Here is a 20,981-nt window from a genome sequence, read left to right on the forward strand (position 1 = left end):
CATTTTCAAAGAGTGGCGAATAAAAATTGATTTACCCAGAACAGATATTTGATTTGATTGTAGTTACCTGTCTTGATGCCGTAGTCGATCGATAACTCTCGCCTCGACAAGGTTAACCAGACGGTTCATGCATAGCCGATTAGCCAGTTCCAGCAGTTCCACACAACGAGTCGGTTCCACCACGGGAATGTGGTCGCAGTAGATGTAGCAGAGTAGGATGTGGAACGCGTACATTTTCAAAGAGTGGCAAATAAAAAGTGATTTACCCAAAACAGATATTTGATTTAATTTTAGTTACCTGTCTTGATGCCGTAGTCGATCGATAACTCTCGCCTCGACAAGGTTAACCAGACGGTTCATGCACAGACGATTAGCCAGTTCCAGCAGTTCCACACAACGAGTCGGTTCCACCACGGGAATGTGGTCGCAGTAGATGTAGCAGAGTAGGATGTGGAACGCGTACATTTTCACGCCGGGGAATGAGATCTGAAAAAAGGTTGGATTGTTTATGTATGTATGTAAGTATGTATAAACTCTTTATTGTACAAAACACAGAACACAAATATTATGGCACAGGATAGGCAGTACAAAGGCGAACTTATATTTGTACAGTTGAAAAAAATAGCTCAAAACAGATTCTACAGAACGAGTCGGACTCGCCCACCGAGGGTTCCATACTTTCCGTACTTTTTAGTATTTGTTGTTATAGCGGCAACAACAACATGAACATTTCAACTTTCTAGCTATCACGGTTCATGAGATATTGAATGACAGACGGTGACAGACAGACGGATAGTGGAGTCTTAGTATTAGGGTTCCGTTTTTACCCTTTGGGTACGGAACCCTAAAAGCAACGCACCATTAAATGATTACAAATAACGACTTTAAAATGCATAATAATGACTTAACGCGCCATAAAAATTACTTAAACACCATAACAATTATTTATTGCACCACATGAATGACGAAATGCGCCAGGATAATGACGTTCAAACGAGAGAAACTTGGCTGTACTCCCGCTTAACCTGCGTCAAATACCACCGCTTGATGAGTATGTGTGATGAAAACTTTTGTCTAAATTACTAATTGTTTTTCCAACCGATGTAAATTTACTGTAATTCTGGATATGAGATTAGAACGTACCAGTCTGCTAGTGCTTTCTCTGAAGTGCCCCTGAAACATGGCTTTCATAGGGTCACACCGCGCCATGAGAATAACGCTGTGAGCCAGATGTATCCAGTTGTCCAGGTAGAAGCAGTTTGAATTTGTTTGTCTTTGTCAATCGCATTGATATTAGTGTTTGTTAGAAAGAGAAAACTTTTCTTAGCTGTTGTGACCTCAGCACGCCAAGTTTTACGTGACATCCATACTAATATTATAAATGCGAAAGTGAGATTGTCAGTCTGTCTAACTGTTACCTCTTCACGCTTAAATCGGTTAACCGATTTAGTTGAAATTTGGTATAGAGATAGTTTAAGTCCCGGGAAAGGACATAGGGTAGTTTTTATCCCAGAAGGGGGTGAAAAGGGGGGTGGAACTTTGTACCGAGAATCGATAAAAAGCAGATTGGATAAAAAATAAGCTACCCAAATTACTAACTCCACGCAGACGAAGTCGCGGGCAAAAGCTAGTGGGGCATATTACTTACCACTCTGCTAGTGCTTTCTCTGAAGTGCCCCTGGAACATGGCTTTCATGGGGTCACACCGCGCCATGAGAATGGCCCTGTGAGCCAGATGTATACCGTCGTCCAGCCCTAGTAGCACGGTCGCATTTTTATCGTTTATCACCGCCTGTCACGTTCTAACAAGTATGTAAGTGCGAAAGTGACGGGCATAGTGATAGTCGATAAAAATGTAACCGTGCTGAGCCCGCAGGTTGAAGCAGTTAGAATTTATTTGTCTTTGTCTGTCGCATTAATATTTGTGTTAGAAAGAAAAACTTTTCTCAGCTATTGTGTTACGTGAAATAGGGTATTACTTACCACTCTGCTAGTGCTTTCTCTGAAGTGCCCCTGGAACATGGCTTTCATGGGGTCGCACCGAGCCATGAGAATGGCCCTGTGAGCCAGATGTATACCGTCGTCCAGGTAGAAGCAGTCAGAATTTGTTTGTCTTTCGCATTGATATTTGTGTTTGTTAGAAAGAAGAAACTGCTCTTAGTTATTGTGACTACTAGCACGCCAAGTTTTACGTGAAATAGGGTATTACTTACCACTCTGCTAGTGCTTTCTCTGAAGTGCCCCTGAAACATGGCTTTCATAGGGTCACACCGAGCCATGAGAATGGCCCTGTGAGCCAGATGTATACCGTCGTCCAGGTCGAAGGTAATGTCCGCGAAGAGGTTCCGCTCGACGTACATTTCTCGCAGCCTTTGTGGTATTGGCTAAAAAAGACACATTACCTATAAGTAATTAGAAAAAGTACACTTATAATAGTTGAATACTCAGAAACGCGAGCTTTTTGATCCTATTAAGAAAAGCTTTTATTTTAAAAACTTCCATACATTTTTCGCACCTGCTTACGTTAAAACATGAAACGTTACAATGAATATTGAAAATGGGGAACTTATAAAAACCTTTTTTGCGAAACGATCACATCATACAAGACGATGTATATAGTTAAGTATAGGTATCAAAATCCATTAAAGGCGCGAAGATGCAAGGCATTTTTTTCGGCGCAAATGTCACAAAGGTTTCCGTAGCCAAAATGGCAAAAACTTTAGTTTTGTTATGTCCGTCTGCCTGTCCGTATATCACAGCCATTTTTCTCTTTTCGTCGTTTTTTTTACGTTTCGTTTATACAATGTATTATAATCATGATAAAACAGCGCGCCATGAAAATGTTCATAAGTGCATAAAAATTACTATTTCGCTGGGTCATCGTGTGAGCCATAAGATGTCAATGGTGTTGTATGTAGACTTACCATGTGAAACTTCTGCATGAACACCTTGTCTAACAGCAGGTGCTGGTCCAGTATGAACTGCGTGAGCTTCGTCAGCTCATGGAAGCCGAGCAGCTCTGCCGCTTGGCGTATCTCCTGTACAACATAACATACTTGTACACACAGACAAGACATCCTCCAGACTGAGCATAGTAGCGCTACCCACAAATATACGGTAGTTTTACTCCATTTTCGAGTCAAAGTGTCTTTGTGTGACGTCCGTCTTTGAACGGACCAATCACGGCACGGGACTCGCTCACCTCGTCCCCCGCACCCCAGTATTTTTGGCAGCATCGGTTTCATGAAATAATTGCTCTAAACTCCGTCTAGAGGATTCCTAGTCTATCCTCGTGCCGCCCACCATATTATAGCCAAGGAAGTTTGAATCTTGTTGTGTTTTCAATTGGGTCGAATTTCTTATGTTCGAGAATTTTACGAGACAAATGAAATGCTACCTACTTTGTTATTAATTAAGGTTGACATTCCATCGAAACTGAGTGTACATCCTAATGTACATTGAGCGGCACGAGGCTATATATTTTTGTATATGCGGCAGAGCAATATTATATATTTTCGCGCCGCGCGGCAGCCGCCATGTTTAATATTGAAAATATTAAAAATGGCGGCTGCCGCATGCGCGGTTGTCGGAGAGCGTCCATTTCGAGGTATATTGCCGCACGAGGGGGGTTTATAAAAGGGAGTTACAGCCATTCTTTAAGAAATACTATTTTTTATTGTCCATCTTCCTCCCTCTATATCACATTAAATATTGATCCTACCGAAAAAGTGTACAGAATCTTTTTTGTAGAAAATTTAATGTAGATTACTTATGCGTCAGAACATTTTTTGCTATAAGCCACCATTTACTAGTTATTTACGAAAACCTAAAAAAGGGAAGGGTTCCCCCACCCGATAGCTTCACCCCCACTAAACTTTTAGTAGCTATATTAAATCATAAAAAAACTACACCAAGATAGGGAATGAGGTCAATCATACCTAATGCGGTGTGGGGAAGATGTGTTTTACATTAGCAAAATACCTACTACAAATATGTATGAATCTTCATCCATCGATTGAAATATACTCATGGACAAATTCAGAGGAACGCAAAAAAAAAGTTTACTGGCTAGATTAGCATATTTAGAACCTAAAGTACATAATAACAAAATTAGTAATTAAACTTTTTTTGCGTTTCTCTAAATTTGTCCACGAGTGTATAAATTTCTAAGGGCTCAAATTGATGATTTTATTAACATGATGTCAATGATTATTAAACATCGAACTGATAAACTAATAACTTTTGTTTATAACGATAACTAGATGCTAAAACACTTGGCAAATGCAGATTGAAGAAAATATAAAAAAAAATATAAGTCTATTAAAACTACCTTCAATGTAAAAAAGGTAGAAACGAGAAACAGGTAATATTGAAAAATGGGGGAGAAAATACAGTCTCCCATAACATACAAATCCAAAAAAGGCGTGACAGGAGATACCTAATTCAGACAGCATCAGTAAAAAGCTTTTGGCAAAAATTTAATTTTTGATACAAGCTTTTATCGCAAATTCAGCTTATTCGGAAATCGGGAAGTTGGACAAATTTACAACGTGCAAGTCAAATAAAAGCTTGTATAAAACTTTGAGCGGCCAACCCCATTGCTTCCTCGGTGAAAACGCGATTTCATAGTTACGACTAATAAAGTTATAAAATGCTAAGGCAGTTGACTCTAAATTTGGGTTATAATATCAGTGAAATTGGGTTAAATGCGTTCACGGCAAAGTTGAATGGGTACTCAACCATAAATTATTCAATTTCTTTTAGCGCCACTTGCACGACCCCAACCCCGCTAACCCGTGGTTAAGAAGTTAAACCGTTAACCCAGTGTCAAATTGTACTGGTAACCATGGTAACTGCAGGTTTAACTTCAGGTGAAAACGCATTTATCCCATGAACGCAATTAACCCGGCTGACGTAGTGAAATTAAATGGGTAACATTTTATAAGCAATCGTTGAAGAAATAGCAAAGTTGCTGTGATGATTAAAACATGATAAAAACACAACACCAAACCAGTGCAACAACATAATTATATTATTAAATAAATATAATAAAATATGTGAACTATGTTTTTGAATGTTTAAGGCATAAAATTAAATAAATCATGATTTATGCGTTATTTATTATAATAATGTTTACCAGTAATAATCCAATTGCAGCGGACTGCAGAACAGTGTTAATAATAATTATATTAATAATTAATTATAGTTTAATTTTAATAACAGAGAGCTTAAGCACGTGTCAAAAGGGGCCATCCATTAATTACATCACACGCTTAGGTGGAAGGGGTCAAGGGTAAATAGGGTGACATGTTTATACGCGATATAATCCGTTTCCATAGTTTTATTTCACTAATACATTGTTTTTTTCTTAATTCGCTGTACAGTTAACTAATTAGTTTTTGGAATGACATATCGATTTTATTCGTGAAATTTTTATTCCTCATCGGTTTTGTATCTTTAAATGTATAATGTTGCTTTACAAATATTTTTATTAAAATTATATTTTATGATTTCGTTGAAAACTAAATTTCCAAACACGTGACGTCACACTACGACGAAAGGGGTTGCCAAATGTGACCAGGTGTGACAAGGAGAAGGGGTAAAATAAATGGCGTCACGTAATTTATGGATGACCCCGAATGGAGCAGAGTTTATTTAAAAATATATAGAAATCGAAGCTTAAGCGACAAAGGGAAACCAACTTTAAAACTTTAGTAATAGAGTATGTTTTAGTACCTGTTGTTTGAAGGCCGTTCCGTCGAGCGTGCCCGAGTATACGAAGTTGATGATTTCTTGCATGACTGTCTGCGAGATCAGTTTGCTCATAGTCACTATGGTCTGTGTTGCAGATGTTGCGTGTTGGATTTTGTCGCACTGGAAGTATGTAAGGTTATTTAGTGCATCTTAGCTTTATAAAATACCAATAATAAGTTTTTGGCACACACACTAAATATAGTAGTAGATATGACACATGCCATCTTCACGGGGTAACACACACATGAGAAATACCCCAGTATTTTTAACCTTTTGGACGCCAATGACCGATATATCCGCACCGCAGGTCCAACGCCAAAGACGGATTAATCAGTCACAGACCACAGAGCAACATAGACCTACGTGCATATGCATAAAGTTCAATTTCAGTTTTGACACTTCGGTGACGTGGCGTTCGAGTGACAGCTTTTGTGTTTGACACGGCGTCGAAAAGGTTAAAGTAAAGGACCATCTTAGCTTTCAATACTCGGCACCAGAATTATTATAAAACCCGTAGATTTTTTTTATTTTTGTTACCATTACAAAAATTAAAGGCGATTGCGAAAAACAATGCAATGTTGAAAAGATTTCATAATAAATGTTGGATTGGAAACAGTCTTTTTTAGGGTTCCGTATCCAAAGGGTAAAAACGGGACCCTATTACTAAGACTCCGCTGTCCGTCCGTCCGTCCGTCCGTCCGCCTGTCACCAGGCTGTATCTCACGAACCGTGATAGCTAGACAGTTGAAATTTTCACAGATGATGTATTTCTGTTGCCGCTATAACAACAAATACTAAAAACAGAATAAAATAAAGATTTAAGTGGGGCTCCCATACAACAAACGTGATTTTTGACTGAAGTTAAGCAACGTCGGGCGGGGTCAGTACTTGGATGGGTGACCGTTTTTTTGCTTGTTTTGCTCTATTTTTTGTTGATGGTGCGGAACCCTCCGTGCGCGAGTCCGACTCGCACTTGGCCGGTTTTTTTTTTGTTCTTCCTCTACTTGAAAGAATCACTCTGAATAATTTATATTACACTATGTAAGTACCTTGACCACTCGTATAGAGTTGATGGCGGGGTGGTTGACCTCCCTATAAAGGTCTGGCGGTTTCTTGCAGCTGTCGCTCAGGGTCAGAATCTGACAGGACGACCGCCGCTTTATTTGATCCCACACTCTGTAAACAAACAGCTTCTTAAAATAACCAAAAAATTTAATAATATGGGTGAATCAACTTTTTCTTGTCACTCGTTGCCATGGTTACGTTCTCCTGGGTCACTCTTTAAAACCTGATTTTTAGGCATTTAAATTCACCAACCACGCTTTTTTGTGATACTTATAAACCCTTTCCATTGAGGGTTGTCTACCAAGCGTGTCAGAAGAAGGTGGTGGACAATGTCTTCTAACAAACTATGCTACCATTGTCTCTTGGCTGACCGGACACAATAACAACAAGAAATAGTTGATCCACCCATATGTGATATTTTCAAGCAAATACTACCACTTTATCGCATACCATAAGGACGAAATTTGCTTGCATCTTGATACAAATAACTTGTCCGGATATCCTTATGTACAGCGACAATGTGGTATGTTTTACTTGAAAATGACACATATAATGTTTGCAGAGTTATCTTTAAAGAAATCGCCAAAGCCTGAACAGATAACAGCGGGACTAAAAAATTTTACCATAAAAATAAGTTTTTGGCAAAAATTTCATTTTTGGTCCAAGCTTTTATCGCTGACTGTACTTTTTTCCCACAGACAACTAATACTCATCGAGACAATTCTAAAAACCCCAAACACAATTAGGTTCCGTTGTTTTATCACAGAGTTCCTATGACTACCTCCTGTATCCATCATCAGATCAGCTCCATACCATACCATAATATTGCATTGTCACCCGACTTGCACATGTATGGAAATTTTCAGCTTCATCGGAAACCGGGAAGTGGGTCAAATTTAACTTGCAAGATTTGATTACAGACCGACAGACAACGGGACAGGTGAAACTAAATAAAAACTTGTAATAATTTATCTAACTGACCCGGCCTGAAATCTGCAAAAACCACCAAGCAAGAACTTCACCGTCTGAGTTAATTGATACGAATGATCTAATGTGTGTAATCACCACACAGGATTGTTAACCCATTTAGGGTCCTAGCTAAATTGGTTGTTCCATACTTACGCTATGGAATGTCCAATTTAGCTAGACCCCTAAATGGTGTAACAATCACGGAGCGTGTCTGTACCTCATTTGTTTGGCTTGATCTTGTCGGATCAGGTACTCTGTGTCCTCATTGAAGTCACCCGTAGTCGCTTCGCCCATACTGCTCACCTACAACAATACAAGTAAAGTATTTAAGACAGACAATAGCGAAAGAACCAGGTAAAAGTGGAGTACGAAATCGGAGGTGGGTTTGAACCCTGGTTTGTACTAATTATGTGAAAAACCTGTTTGCTCTATTTCATGGTATGTTAACAAAAGAAAACCCTAGACTCTTTTAACACATTAATTGCCACCCAGCCAAACAAGACATCCGCGCCAGGCCACAAAAAAATCGTCATATAAAACTGTAGTACCACGATCCCGACTATGGGGTCGTTCGGCCTGAGAACGGAATCATAAAATACCCGATAGTCGGGTTCGGCACTGAACGTGTTAAGGTCTATGCACACCGGATGCGTGTGCGTATACGCGTTGTAATGCAGGGATCCTTATGAGAGGCGACAAACCGCTTGCGTGGCGTGAGCGTGCACCCAACCGGTTTGAGCTGGTCTTTAAATCTTCTCAAGGCAGAAGTGTAGGGTTGGAGCCGGTGTAGCTTTATTTGACGTTCATAAGCGCAATGAATAAACTATCTTTTATCTTTATCTTATCTTATCTTATCTTTATGGATTACACAGGGAATTACACTTACCATGCTGCTCTCGCTGGAGGAGCGAGCTAGTTCAGCGGAGCGGCCGCACTCGGTGGTCAGCAGCCTGTGGAACGCCTCGCAGGCCGCCATCATGAACCGGTGCAATACCCTATTACACTCACCATGCTGCTCTCGCTGGAGGAGCGAGCTAGTTCAGCGGAGCGGCCGCACTCGGTGGTCAGCAGCCTGTGGAACGCCTCGCAGGCCGCCATCATGAACCGGTGCAATACCCTATTACACTCACCATGCTGCTCTCGCTGGAGGAGCGAGCTAGTTCAGCGGAGCGGCCGCACTCGGTGGTCAGCAGCCTGTGGAACGCCTCGCAGGCCGCCATCATGAACCGGTGCAATACCCTATTACACTCACCATGCTGCTCTCGCTGGAGGAGCGAGCTAGTTCAGCGGAGCGGCCGCACTCGGTGGTCAGCAGCCTGTGGAACGCCTCGCAGGCCGCCATCATGAACCGGTGCAATACCCTATTACACTCACCATGCTGCTCTCGCTGGAGGAGCGAGCTAGTTCAGCGGAGCGGCCGCACTCGGTGGTCAGCAGCCTGTGGAACGCCTCGCAGGCCGCCATCATGAACCGGTGCAATACCCTATTACACTCACCATGCTGCTCTCGCTGGAGGAGCGAGCTAGTTCAGCGGAGCGGCCGCACTCGGTGGTCAGCAGCCTGTGGAACGCCTCGCAGGCCGCCATCATGAACCGGTGCAATACCCTATTACACTCACCATGCTGCTCTCGCTGGAGGAGCGAGCTAGTTCAGCGGAGCGGCCGCACTCGGTGGTCAGCAGCCTGTGGAACGCCTCGCAGGCCGCCATCATGAACCGGTGCAATACCCTATTACACTCACCATGCTGCTCTCGCTGGAGGAGCGAGCTAGTTCAGCGGAGCGGCCGCACTCGGTGGTCAGCAGCCTGTGGAACGCCTCGCAGGCCGCCATCATGAACCGGTGCAATACCCTATTACACTCACCATGCTGCTCTCGCTGGAGGAGCGAGCTAGTTCAGCGGTGCGGCCGCACTCGGTGGTCAGCAGCCTGTGGAACGCCTCGCAGGCGGCCGCCATCATGAACCGGTGCACGGGGAAGCCTTTCGCGCCGCATATTATTACCATGTCGGAGAAATACTGGAACAAATTTAAGAATATTTATTTGAATGCTTGGCGTCGGCGACCAATCAAAATGTAGCCGGAAAACCTTGCGTGATTTGTGAACAAGCCCTTAACGCATTCACTGCCAGGGGGCGTGGCCTAGGAACAAACTTGTATGACGGTCGACGCACATGTGCGTCGGTGGCAGTGAATGTGTTAACTTGTCCTTTAATCCGTCATTTTGACATCCGTGTTTGTATGAAAGACACAAAATTTAACAGAGGTTTTTGTAAAATGTCATGAATACGGGTTAGTTGTTAAGATTTTACTCCAGGGGCCCATTTCTCGAACGGTATTAGACTAATACTATTAGTCCACAAACTGTCACATCGTATGGGTTGCTATGACAACACACTAATAATATTAGACTAATATCTTTCGAGAAATGGGCTGCAGGCTGGCAGCTATAGAAAGTGTAAAAACTTAATTCAAATTCAAAAATTCAAAATTTCTTTATTTAAGACAACAATGGTCCATACATTTGTTAGTTATAGCTGATGACTTAAGTATGTTAGTAATGAAACTGTATTAGTATTTGGGCGCCATTTGCTACATTTAGATCAGGGATGTTGCGGATGCCGATTTTTTGACATCCGCGGATGCGGATGCGGATGCGGATGTCAAGATAGGTACATAAAAAATGTCAAATATTACATTTAGTAATTTTTATTTCAAAAAACCGGCCAAGTGCGAGTCGGACTCGCGTTCCAAGGGTTCCGTACATTAAGTCCCACTCACGCTTGACTGCTCATTTCTAATAGGTCTTTTTGGTTAATGACGAAATTACCTAGCAGTCTAGCACTTACGCCGATGCTTCCTGTACCGACCTGTTCCACATCCGCATCCGCATTAAATCCGCATCGATTTTATGCGGATGCGGATGCGGATGTTGAAAATAATGCGGAAGTTCCGCGGTTGCGGATGCGGATGCGGATATTCGCAACATCCCTGATTTAGATGCCCACCTGTTGACGCAATAATGTAGCCGTATTTTCCAGATAGCTGGAGTTTACCGGAACCACGTCAGGCTCCAGGGGTCTCGGGGGTCTGAACGGAGCCTGGAACAAGCAACATTATATTATATTGGCTAAAAAAAACATTCCATTCATAATGTGAGTATGCACTTTTGTAGCTGTGTGTACAGTCGCTATCAGATATATCGGGGCGGCCAAGGTGTTCACAATATCTGAACACGCACTCTAAAGCCTTGACAATAGAGGCGTGTTCAGATATTTGTGAGCGCCTTAGCCGCTCCGATATATCTGATGGCGACTGTATATTGTCTAACACAATACCTGTAGCAAAGACCTCTGCACCCTCTTCAGATTAGTCATCTAGCACCTTTGCTGGATGCGAGCTATGAGTACCTCGTTCACGTAGTACGTCGACACTGACTAATGGAGCACCTTGTGTCTATGACAATAAGGTTCAGTTACCTGTAGCAAAGGCCTCTGCACCCTCTTCAGGTTAGTCATCCAGAACCTCTGCTGGCGGCGCGCTATGAGCACCTCGTTCAACTAATGGAGCACCTTGTGTCTATGACAATAAGGTTCAGTTACCTGTAGCAAGGCCTCTGCACCCTCTTCAGGTTAGTCATCCAGAACCTCTGCTGGCGGCGCGCTATGAGCACCTCGTTCGACTAATGGAGCACATTGTGTCTATGACAATAAGGTTCAGTTACCTGTAGCAAAGGCCTCTGCACCCTCTTCAGGTTAGTCATCCAGAACCTCTGCTGGCGGCGCGCTATGAGCACCTCGTTCAACTAATGGAGCACCTTGTGTCTATGACAATAAGGTTCAGTTACCTGCAGCAAAGGCCTCTGCACTCTCTTCAGATTAGTCATCCAGAACCTCTGCTGGCGGCGCGCTATGAGCACCTCGTTCGACTAATGGAGCACATTGTGTCTATGACAATAAGGTTCAGTTACCTGCAGCAAAGGCCTCTGCACCCTCTTCAGGTTAGTCATCCAGAACCTCTGCTGGCGGCGCGCTATGAGCGCCTCGTTCGACTAATGGAGCACCTTGTGTCTATGACCATAAGGTTCAGTTACCTGCAGCAAAGGCCTCTGCACCCTCTTCAGGTTAGTCATCCAGAACCTCTGCTGGCGGCGCGCTATGAGCGCCGCACGAATGGCGTTCTCAAAAACTTCATTAACACCGTAATAAGTAAACACTGACGTCTCGTAGTAATATATGCCGTATTCGGCCGCCAGGGCGCGCCCTTGGTCTGGCATTACTAGGTCGCTTTTTCGCGGGGTTCTGTAAGGAGAAACTTTATTTGAATGTGAGAAATTGGGAAAACCCCTAACACTAAAATAAACATTCATTTTTCCACCAATATTGTATTGCATAACATCAACCATGTCAGCTAATATAGCGAGAGAGATGGTGCTGTCATCTTTATACAACTTAGGGAACAAATCAAATTACTTTATTAAATATTTTAATTTATGTTTTAGGCACTCATTCTACTAGATAATTATAAAATTAATTGAAATAAATGTCAATCTGGGAGAAATATATTTTTTTTTGTTCTGGTTTGAACTGCCATCAGTCGGTAACGACTATAATCAGTTTTGCTGTATATAGTTATTAAACAATTTGGAGACCATCGTCTCTCTTAACCACTGCTTTCATATGGCACAATGTGCTTCCTTTTAAGTCTTTTTTCTACTCCCGTACTTTTATTTGTCATTTAAAAGGTCGTACACACACCTTTAAACCCCTATGTTATAGTTGTCAAGACAAGTCTTTAGTCTATTCCCCAAAAAAGTATTTGTGCATACACGCAGTATCTTTTTGGTACTTTTACGATACTTCGTGTAATCACCACTTAAAAAATATTGTATGAAATACATTGTTGCCAACCTAATTTTAATTGTCATCTCTGACAGATGAGTACTAAGTGCATTGCTGCCAATTTACAAAATATTCATTAGGTTCTATAGTAGAAACAATAAAATTGCTTCAGAAGTCAGAAACGCGCATGTGACACCCGTAATATGGCAAGATCCATAGACTACGAACACTGCTTGTTAGTCTCCATAGGCTACTGTGGCCAAAATCGAGAAAAAAAACTATCCAAAATTGTAATTTAACTAAGAGCAAGTACCAGGGCCTCATGAGTTACAAGAAGGTGTCGCTGACCAACCGGCCGTGGGGCGCGGGGCACGGTGGCCGGGTTTGGTTTGTTTACCTACATATATGTCCTATATGATTCCACTTGTTTAAAGTATTATTTTTGTTGAAAGAAAAATATTTGTTAAATTTACAATTTTTTTTTCAAAGTAAGTGCTTGGTCGTAGAAAAAGTATTGTATGCAATGTTGTTTAACTGAGTCAAAAAATACTCGTGGCGTCTTTATTAACAATTTTCGGCTTCGCCTCAAATTGTTACCCACGCCACTCGCCTTTTTTGACCCCTCTTAAACAACGGTTGCATAAAATACTATTTACTGTTTCTGTCTTGTCCAGTAATTTTGATGCCAGTGGATTATGATGCCATTCCAGGCGCTCAATGTAATTTTTAGTGAATCTTTTGATCTCTTCCTTTATGGTGGGCATATTGAGATAGTCGTGTACTTCATCGTTTCGAGTGAACCAGGGTGCACTCAATCACACGAAGGATGGCGTTCTGTGCTCTTTGAAGACACATAATGTTACTGTCGCTAGCAGTTCCCCATAGTTGGATCCCATAGGTCCAAATGGGTTTAATGATTGCGTTGTATAGGAGTAATTTATTGTCCACTGAGAAGACCGAGTTGCGTCCCATTAGCCAATGAAGATTTTTGTATTTCAGGATCATTTCATTACGTTTATGTTTTATGTGGGTTTTCCATATAAGGCGTCTATCCAGATGAAATCCTAGGTACTTGATGCTCTCGCAATGTGGTAGGATATCATTTCCAAGTTTGGCGGGAGGGCAATCTCCTCTTCTTAGGCTAAAGGTGATATGGTTTGACTACTTTGACTTATGAGCACTTGCCCTTACGCGCCATTTAGTTAGCCAGCTATAAGTATTATCCAGCACAAGCTGTAGCTGCTTACTAGCTATTTCAGGTGATTTGTCGCAGGAGAGGTAAGCAATATCATCTGCGTAGGTAGCAACGGTCACGTGCTCAGAAGTGGGCAAGTCATAGGTAAATATGTTGTAGAGGGTCGGACCAAGCACTGAGCCCTGCGGCACACCTGCTGTTATGTTATAAAAACTGGATCTCGCGTCACCATGCCTCACTTGGAAAATTCTATCGGATAGGTACGAAGCTAGGATGTGAAAGACCGAATGAGGCAGTTTTTCTTTTATCTTACACAACAGTCCCTTGTGCCAGACACGGTCGAATGCTTGTTGTACGTCCAGAAACATTGACGTATTGCGTCATGAACCCGATGTACTTGTTCAGTTGTGGAATGTGACTTTCGGAATCTAAATTGGTGCGGTGGTATAACAGCACATTCATCTAAGTGAGACTTCAACCGAACCAGAAATATTTTTTCCCATAGCTTGGACAGCACAGGAGTCAGGCTAATAGGACGATATGACCCAGTTTCGTGCGCCGGCTTGCCCACTTTATGGATCATTATGATCTGTGAAACTTTCCACGACCCCGGAAAACATCCTATTCTGAAGATCGCGTTGAATAAGCAAGCGAGGAAAGTAATAGTTTTCCTAGGCAGTTCTTTAAGAATCTTTGGTGTGATTAGATCATAGCCTGGTGCCTTTTTGGTGTTTAAGTTACGAATCTTCCTTGAGATCTCCCCTGGCGACGTTGGTCTTATAGGCAGGCATAGTTGTAGATCTTGGTCCAGTATTTTATTTAGTTCGCTTTCGTCGTCGAGACTTTCGTCAGGGTTGGGCTGGAATACTTCTGACAAGTGTAGTGCAATGGCTTCTGCTTTTACTTGGTCAGTTCTTGCCCAGCAGCTACCAGTTTTTATTGGAGGGCAGTGTGATTGTGATTTATCAACGGTTCTGGAGGCTTTCCACAATGAGTGTTGATTGCTGCCACTTGGTGACATCATTTCTAAAGCGTGTTTCATATTATTGTTAGAATATTCATGTACAGGGGTCGGACAAAAAGTGCGGATGACGTAAAAATGACGTAATCTTGCACACAGGATGATGTTTGAGTTTGTATTTAAACTTCCGTGTGACATGTAGTAACAAAGTAGTATTAATGAAGTAACAAAATAATCGTAAATAAATCCATGGAATTAATAATACAGGTGGTAGGGTGATGTAGTGAATAAAATAAATTTCACGAAACTTGCCACAATATTCGAGTAAAGATGACATTTTAGAGCGTTTTCTTATACATTAGTAAATATAAATTTTAGTTAAATATAATCGTGAAGATACAATAGCTAAACAATAACGAAGTCAATTTATTGTTCATCTGATTGACAATGTGTCAGTCAAAAACGTACTTACTCATTTCAAGTGGCGATATCGTTTAATAAAGAGGTTGATAAATGATAAGTGATAATTGTTTATGAAAATCAAAAATACTATTTGAAATCATCCTATAAGTGGTTTGACGTCATCCGCACTTTTTGTCCGACCCCTGTTCATGTAACAGGTTTTTAAGCTCCCTTGTTGCTCGATTGTAGTTTGTTTTATCGGCTGGATGGGAGAAATATATAAAAACGAAAAAATGCCCGATTTCCCAAAGATCCTAGTTAGCTCGATTTTTCGCCCCCAAAAACCCCCATATAGTAAATACCATCGAAATCGTTAGAGCCGTTCCCGAGATCCCCGAAATATATAAATATACAAGAATTGCTCGTTTAAAGGTGCTGGCGTTATTCATAAACGGCTGCTAACTTAATCAGTTGATGATCGTCGTTTGTCCCTATCTGTCGTTATGCCATAGAGAGGGACAAGCGATTCATCAGCTGATTAAATTAGCAGACGTTTATGAATAACGCCGTAAAAATGTATCTTCTCTTCGCATTTTACCTGATGAAAGGGCTCCGGTCCTTGCAGTAGCTGAGATATGTCTCATCTCTGTACATGTAGCGCAGGTCATTTTTGCACCCCACCAGAAGAATTGGTGTGTTTGGGCAGAATCGCCTGGAATTATTTAATTAAATATCATACACAATTGTTAAATAAATTATTTTAAGTAGAGGCATAGAGAAAAAAATACATAGAGTGCTCACTCCATACATCAGTTTTAGTACCAAAAAGACTATTAGCATCTAGCATCGAGTAGCGGAACTATCAGTACTGCTACATCTATTGTCAAGTAGCAGTACTGATAGTTCCGCTACTCGGAGCTAGATGTAGACACTGAAATTAATAGTCTGAACTAATGTATGGAGTGAGCACTCTTGTGTTACTATATTTCTCTATGGTAGAGGAAACATCCGCATTGCATGATATTGTAATTTTTGATATTAGTAACTCATTTGCATTTAGGTAGCACTTAAAAGATTAGTGATGAGCACACATCGGTAACTCATGGCACTTAGGTAACACTTGACTGTTTCTAACAGACTAGTGATGTGACAATGTTCTTCCTATACGAGTCGAGAACAAGAAACCACTAAAAAAAGGAATTAATTAAACTAATATTTTAAGTGCTACCTAAATGCCACGAGTTACCGATGTGTAGATATTACCAATGTACCTAATTAATAATAATGTATAGTACTTATAGGATAAGAAAATGACATGTAAATCTTTTTATATTTTTATCAATAAATGATCTACGAGTATCTATCTAGGTATCATACAGTGTCTACCACTGGGCGGAAACGCCATAGTACAGAAATCATTTAAGTATATATACTTATGTGCACGAGTCATGTCTGTATAGGTACAAATCAATGTATGTATATGTGCTCCTTTATTAGTGGAGTCAAATAAAAATATTTTGAGGCAGCGCTTGAGTTTTGTTTCCTTACTAATACAATTTATAATCCAGGAATCCAGAAGCACAAAGATGCTTAGAAAAAAATGTTAAAATTACCTTATTTCTGGATACCACATCGCTCCGCAATTCCTCAACGATATAGGGTTGGTTATTGAGAAGCATAGTAGCACTACATCCGACCTGAAACCAAAACATAATGCCTGTGACCCTAACCTATACTACCTATAGATACATAACCATGCCATCCGAACGTCACCTTTAAGCAGATTCATCTAGTGGCCCGGGGCGACAAGGTAAAACCGTCTTTGTGGCCCTATAAAAAGGGTTGAGTATGTCTGATATAAAACCGATGATCCCATACCTCCCGTAAGCAAATCTCCTATCTTTCTCATGGTCACCGAAAGTGTCCCACAGCCGGAGCGACACGTTGACACCGTCGACTACTTCCCAGGATCTTTCCAACACCTGAAACAACGAATAAAATGAGCACGTGCTAGGGCTTCCAATACCAGGATCCCGGGATCCCGACTTTTTAAACGCATTTTTCAATACCGGTATTTTTAAAGGCAATACCGGGATCCCGGTATTTTAAAAAATGAGTATAAACCCTTTAAATCCATTATATTCGGCTGTATCAAAAAGCTTACTAAACGTCAGACGCAACTAGAGTTAGACCAAGAAAAGTCTGCAACGATTTTGATAGCACGCGCAGTGCAAGTGTTATATTAAACGTCAAACTTCTATGAAATTATGACGTACAAATAACACTTGCACTGCGTACTGCGTATGCTAACTGGTCTCTAGCCCGCATTTTATTATTGAAACAAGATCGTTGCCTAATGCGTCAGATAAATATTTGGTGGTTGGTGGTGGATGAATCCTGAAGTTATGCGAGTGATGAATATGATGATAGTGACATTAACATTTACATAATTAGTTCTTATAATTTTATCAAAACATAAAACGAGCAAGGATAACTGTAATAATGGCAAACCAATTTTGACGGAAATTTGAAAATATGTTGTCTGGTTGGTTAAGTTGGACTACAAATGTGACTGGTTAGGTGAAGTCAACAAATTGGATAAAATTATTGCCAACCTGGAGTGTGAAATAAAATTATTAAAGGGGCGCGCCGCTTTTACATATAAAACGCTCACGCCCCGCCCGGCTTCTTTTCCGGCCTCGGCCGTCTTTTTATTAAATATTTGTCACCATGCCTGTCACGTTCTAACAAGTAAGTATGTAAGTGTGAAAGTGACGCATGACATGATAGGTGATAAAAACACGACCATGATACCGCTGCTGGGTATTTCCCGCAAATCGACAATTATTGTGTCTATTTTGCCTGAAAAATTAGTCCCTAGGTATCTGCTCCAAGCGGCCTAGCCAAGGTGACGATCGCTATCACTTCGCCATCGAATCGCTTTGTATCACTCTTCCATATTGGTGTGTCCGACCAGGGGCCTATTGCATAGTAAAATACAAGCTTTCCAGCTTTTGTGAGCTTTAGCGCAGATTATATAACAGTTGTTACGAATAAACACTTGTCTTTTATTGGAAAACCGTATACATGCGACCTTCAACGAACGGATCGTTAGTCGAGTGTGCCGGCCAAACCATAGAGAAATATAAGTAAAGAAAGAGTGGTAACTCCAATCTCCATACATCAGTTTTCTTACCAAAACGCGAGTTATTTCATAGTCGACATCTAACGTCAAGGTAGTGGAATTATCAGTACCGCTACTTGACACCAGATGGCATAAGTTTCTAAAGTTTCGCTACTGAGGAAAAATGTACTACTAAAACAATTTACAACTAATATTATAAGAAGAAGGAGTTGAAAATATAGTTCCGTTCCGGTTAATCCGGTTATAATATTAGCTAAAAATTGTCGAGCATTAGAGTTTTTGTTTGCCGCTACATCTATTGTCAACTAGCAGAACTGATAATGTCCACTACTTGACGTTAGATGTTGACAACGAAATAACTCGTGTTTTGGTAAGAAAAGTGATGTATGGAATGACCACTCTTTCTTTACTTATATTTCTCTATGGGCGAAACAACGCTAGGGTTTAGCCAACCCTACATAATTTTTTGACAAATAAAAAGTTATTAAAGGACTCACGTCTTTATAGATGCGGTACTGGTCAATAGCCCACACCGTAGGCACATGTGTAGTCATCAGCTGAGACAGCGATACGTGCTTGTTGCACGCCCGGGCACATATGAGCCGCGTCTTGCCAACGGCCGTGTCGCCGACCACCACGCATTTGACCAGCTCCTGATGTGGCTGCTCGTTATCCATGGTCTGGAACAAAGAGTTAATCCACATATTACGTCACAGCAACAGAGTTTGGGCAAGTCTGTCTATTGGGTAAGACCATCTACAAGCTCTTTCGTTGCTTCTAAATGTTATTGCTAAGCCAACTTTCTTTAAATGACTACCTATTTATAGTTTTGTTAGTGGACCAATTTGCTTACAACAAATTTAATAATAGATCAATTGAGCTTATTGTGGGACTAGGTTTCATTGTGTACGATTGACTAACATTTATGGTCATATTCGGCTGAACAACCAGTGATCATGCAATGACCACACATTTTTATTTTATTCATATGGCATTATGAGTTTTTCTACAATTTTATTAACAAATTAATGTCTAGGTTCTTCACCCATTGGGCTGCGTTATCACTAAACCCTATGAAGTCCAGAGGGTCACCAGGGTACATTCATTTTGGGCAGTCATGAATTATATGGTGGATAGATTGTATAGGCGCTCCACAATCGCATTCCGGTGAGTTTTTCCACCCACACCTAAACATGCACAACATTAAAAAATTTAACCAAACTACAGTTTTGTTTGTAATTTGATTTAAAAAGGAAGCCTAGGCAATGTCTAAGGAGCAATGTCATCATTTTATTCATTTAAATGGCCCAGGTACATATTTAACCAACTTCTAAAAAGGCAGAGGCAACATCTTTAACCAATTTCTAACTGTCTAGTACAGTTCTTTAAGTTCATTTTTATAATGTTAAATCTAAACAATGTTGAGCCACCTTTAAACAAGATTATTTATAAATACTTCAACACCTTGTTCTTTATTAAATCCTGAATATACCAGAACCTTTGACCTACATATTAGCGTACCAAGAACGCTGCAACCCACTCAGTTATTCATGTCCTAGATTTAGGTCACCAGGTTACAACTGTTGCATTCTTGCATTCTCAGGCTCCTGAAATAGTGAGATCACTCAGTATTTTCTACTATTGACTGACTATTGGAAATTGGTAGGCTGAATAATGTTGAATTGTTACTGTTATTTCTGATTTCTGATTTCATGAGGAAAAGGGAGGTTCGCCAGCCAAAATGAGCTATATGGGCAGGATTATACTTAGACACAAAAGCCTCTCAATGGTAATTACGTGACATGTATAATTATAGTTTAGATTTTTTTTTTCTATTGTATTTTTTGCATTCCTATTTTGGTACCTGGTAATGTTTTTTGCTAAAGAAAATATTCTTCTTCTTAGAATATTTTTAAGAAAGCATTGTAAGTACCCTGCTTAAATGAACAGTTAATAAATATTAGTATAAGCTAAATGAATCTATGTTTAATATCGATATCGCAAATCACACGCACATAACTATTTAACAATAGTTTAAGTACTTAGTTAAGTACACAAAATGCAGCCCTAGTAGCACGGTCGCATTTTTATCATTTATCACCATGCCTGTCACGTTCTAACAAGTATGTAAGTGCGAAAGTGACGGGCTTAGTGATAGTGGATAAAAAATGGAACCGTGCTGAGCCCGCAGATTCCATTCAGATATTGAAACCCACTCGAAAAATAACTTAGGAAAAGTAAAACAAACATTCTTACATTTTGGTTCCGTGGATAAGTCCTTCAATATTAATTATTATTCAAAACAATCCAAAAAAGCAATCAAACTTGAAGCAAACCAAACAATTTTTTAAACATTTTTTAAACTAAATAAAATAACAATAACAACAAACAATCTGCCAAAAACGTATGACAGTTGACATCCAGAATGAAGGACACGTTCGCAATTAAAAGATTTAAATGCGTTCATGAATACTTAATTTTAATTATAGTTTGTCAAAGGACTGTCTCATTTCAACCATAGACAGTGATAATCATACTATAGTGTGTCAAAGGTCTGTTTGATTTCAAAAATACACAGAGAGAATCATACTATCTTTGTCTTACACTAGTACTAGCTACTAGCACCCAAAAGAAAAGGATGAGTATAATTTTT

The 20,981-nt window shown here is 40.5% G+C and overlaps 1 protein-coding gene across 1 annotated transcript in view; it reads right to left on the reverse strand.

Annotated features, from left to right (window-relative positions):
- LOC134657546 (rho-related BTB domain-containing protein 1) overlaps window positions 1-20,981 on the reverse strand; it is a 30,553-nt gene that overhangs the window by 6,419 nt on the left and 3,153 nt on the right. The window contains exons 2-15 of the mRNA XM_063513122.1: window positions 18,826-19,008; window positions 17,062-17,165; window positions 16,797-16,880; window positions 15,782-15,895; window positions 11,878-12,085; window positions 10,793-10,885; window positions 9,651-9,803; window positions 8,006-8,091; window positions 6,804-6,930; window positions 5,737-5,874; window positions 5,138-5,161; window positions 2,925-3,038; window positions 2,214-2,384; window positions 299-486 (exon numbers count right to left, since the gene is read on the reverse strand). Coding sequence (XP_063369192.1) covers window positions 299-486; window positions 2,214-2,384; window positions 2,925-3,038; window positions 5,138-5,161; window positions 5,737-5,874; window positions 6,804-6,930; window positions 8,006-8,091; window positions 9,651-9,803; window positions 10,793-10,885; window positions 11,878-12,085; window positions 15,782-15,895; window positions 16,797-16,880; window positions 17,062-17,165; window positions 18,826-19,005 — 1,784 coding nt within the window. The 5' untranslated portion in view covers window positions 19,006-19,008. The remainder of the gene's footprint in view (window positions 1-298; window positions 487-2,213; window positions 2,385-2,924; window positions 3,039-5,137; window positions 5,162-5,736; window positions 5,875-6,803; window positions 6,931-8,005; window positions 8,092-9,650; window positions 9,804-10,792; window positions 10,886-11,877; window positions 12,086-15,781; window positions 15,896-16,796; window positions 16,881-17,061; window positions 17,166-18,825; window positions 19,009-20,981) is intronic.

This window comes from Cydia amplana, chromosome 20 (assembly GCF_948474715.1).
Source record: "Cydia amplana chromosome 20, ilCydAmpl1.1, whole genome shotgun sequence".
NCBI classification, from domain to species: Eukaryota; Metazoa; Arthropoda; class Insecta; order Lepidoptera; family Tortricidae; genus Cydia; species Cydia amplana.